General features: G+C 45.4%; 1 protein-coding gene across 1 annotated transcript; it reads right to left on the bottom strand.

The window, feature by feature from the left end:
• Positions 1–850: 850 nt before the first annotated feature.
• Positions 851–1459, bottom strand: LOC143627177 (uncharacterized). The gene has a single exon (XM_077097060.1). It carries the CDS (start codon positions 1457–1459, stop codon positions 851–853), a length of 609 nt encoding a protein of 202 aa, XP_076953175.1.
• Positions 1460–1712: the final 253 nt, after the last annotated feature.

Here is a 1712-nt window from a genome sequence, read left to right on the forward strand (position 1 = left end):
TCTAGGGATCTCAGTCTCATCCAACTTTTCTAACTTTTAAGCTCCCTTGGATAAAACTTGTTTTATCCTATAAGGGCCTTCCCAATTTGGGGCCAACTTGCCCGGAGGTTCTTGGCCAAAAGCCTCATTGTTGCGGAAGACAAAGTCTCCCGCATCAAATTCACATGTTTGGACCCGCGAGTTATAATATTTATGCAGTTGGCGTTTATAATTATGCTCGTGGATCGATGCCAGTTCCCTTCTCTCTTCAAGAAGGTTGAGATTCATCCGGAGTTCATGATCATTATCATCGATCAACAAGACTCTTGCGAACGGAATCCCTATTTCGGCTGGGATCATGGCCTCGGTGCCATAGGTTAAAATAAAGGGCGTTTCAGAATTACTAGAATTCTTTTGGGTGCGGAAGGCCCAAAGTACATGGGGGTAATTCATCAACCCAACCCGGCCGTTTAGTCCCTATCCTCGCTTTGATCCCGTCCTTGATTGTTCGGTTGGTTCGTTCAACCTGACCGTTTGCCTGCGGATGGGCTACAGATGTAAAGTTTTGAATGACTTGAAGTTCTATCAACCATTCCTGTAATCCGCTTTCCGCAAACTGGGTCCCGTTATCACTTACCAGTTCCTGCGGAAGGCCAAACTGGCAAATAATGAATTCCCATAGGAATTTCTTAATGCTCGATGCCGTGATTGATGCAACTGGCTTGGCTTCCACCCATTTGGTGAAGTAATCAATGGTCACTATAAAAAACTTAACTCGTCCAGGGGATTTCGGGAAAGGTCCCATAATGTCGATAGCCCATTTCTGGAACGGCCATGCGGACGTCACTGGTATCAACTCGTTTTTTGGGCGTTAGGTATTGGGAGCATGACGTTGACAAGAATCGCACTTCCTGATTTCTTGCACAGCGTCTAAATGCATCCCATACCAGTAATACCCAACGTTCATGAGTTTTTCCACGGTCATCCTAGGACCTGCGTGTAAGCCGCAAATGCCTTCGTGGACTTCTCGTATTAAGTAGTTCGCGTCTTCAGCATCGACACAACATAACAATTGTCCCAGGAACGATCTTCGATATAAAACACCGTCATTCATTTGGTAATTCAAGGCCTTGTGCTTGATTTTTCGAGCCATAGCCTTTTCTGTTGGCAGGGTTCCTGATGACAGATAAGCTATAATCGGTGTCATCCAAGATTCCCTGCCAGTCTGAATCACCAGAACTTGGTTTTGCGGAACGGACGGGTGATCGAGGACTTCAACACGAATATCTTTAGCAAAGTGCTCGAAATTTGTCGAGGCCAACTTGCTAAGGGCATCCACTGATTTATTCTCGCTCCTCTTAATGTGAATAATGTTGAAAGAGGAAAATTGGCGAATTAAATCCTTTGCTTGTGACAGATAAGAAGCCATGACATCGTTTTTCGCTTCGTAAGTTCCGTTCATCTGTCTCGCAATCAGCATAGAATCCGCCCGTGCTTCCAAATGTTTCACCCCAAGCTTCTTGGCTATCCGCAAGCCTGCCAGGAAAGCTTCATATTCCGCCTCGTTGTTAGTACTTTTGAAGTCTAACTTTATGGCGTATGTAAATTTGTGGCCCTCGGGATTGACTAACCTGAGGCCTGCACTAGATCCCTGTCTGCTTGAAGCCCCGTCCGTGAATAGTGACCAAATTTGTCCTTTTTCAGGAGGTGCTTGGAGTTGTTTCTCAATCAAA

The sequence above is a fragment of the Bidens hawaiensis genome, unplaced genomic scaffold (genome assembly GCF_021521415.1).
Source record: "Bidens hawaiensis isolate Kalapana, Puna unplaced genomic scaffold, B.hawaiensis_p1.1 tig00004617_1, whole genome shotgun sequence".
Lineage (NCBI taxonomy): Eukaryota > Viridiplantae > Streptophyta > Magnoliopsida > Asterales > Asteraceae > Bidens > Bidens hawaiensis.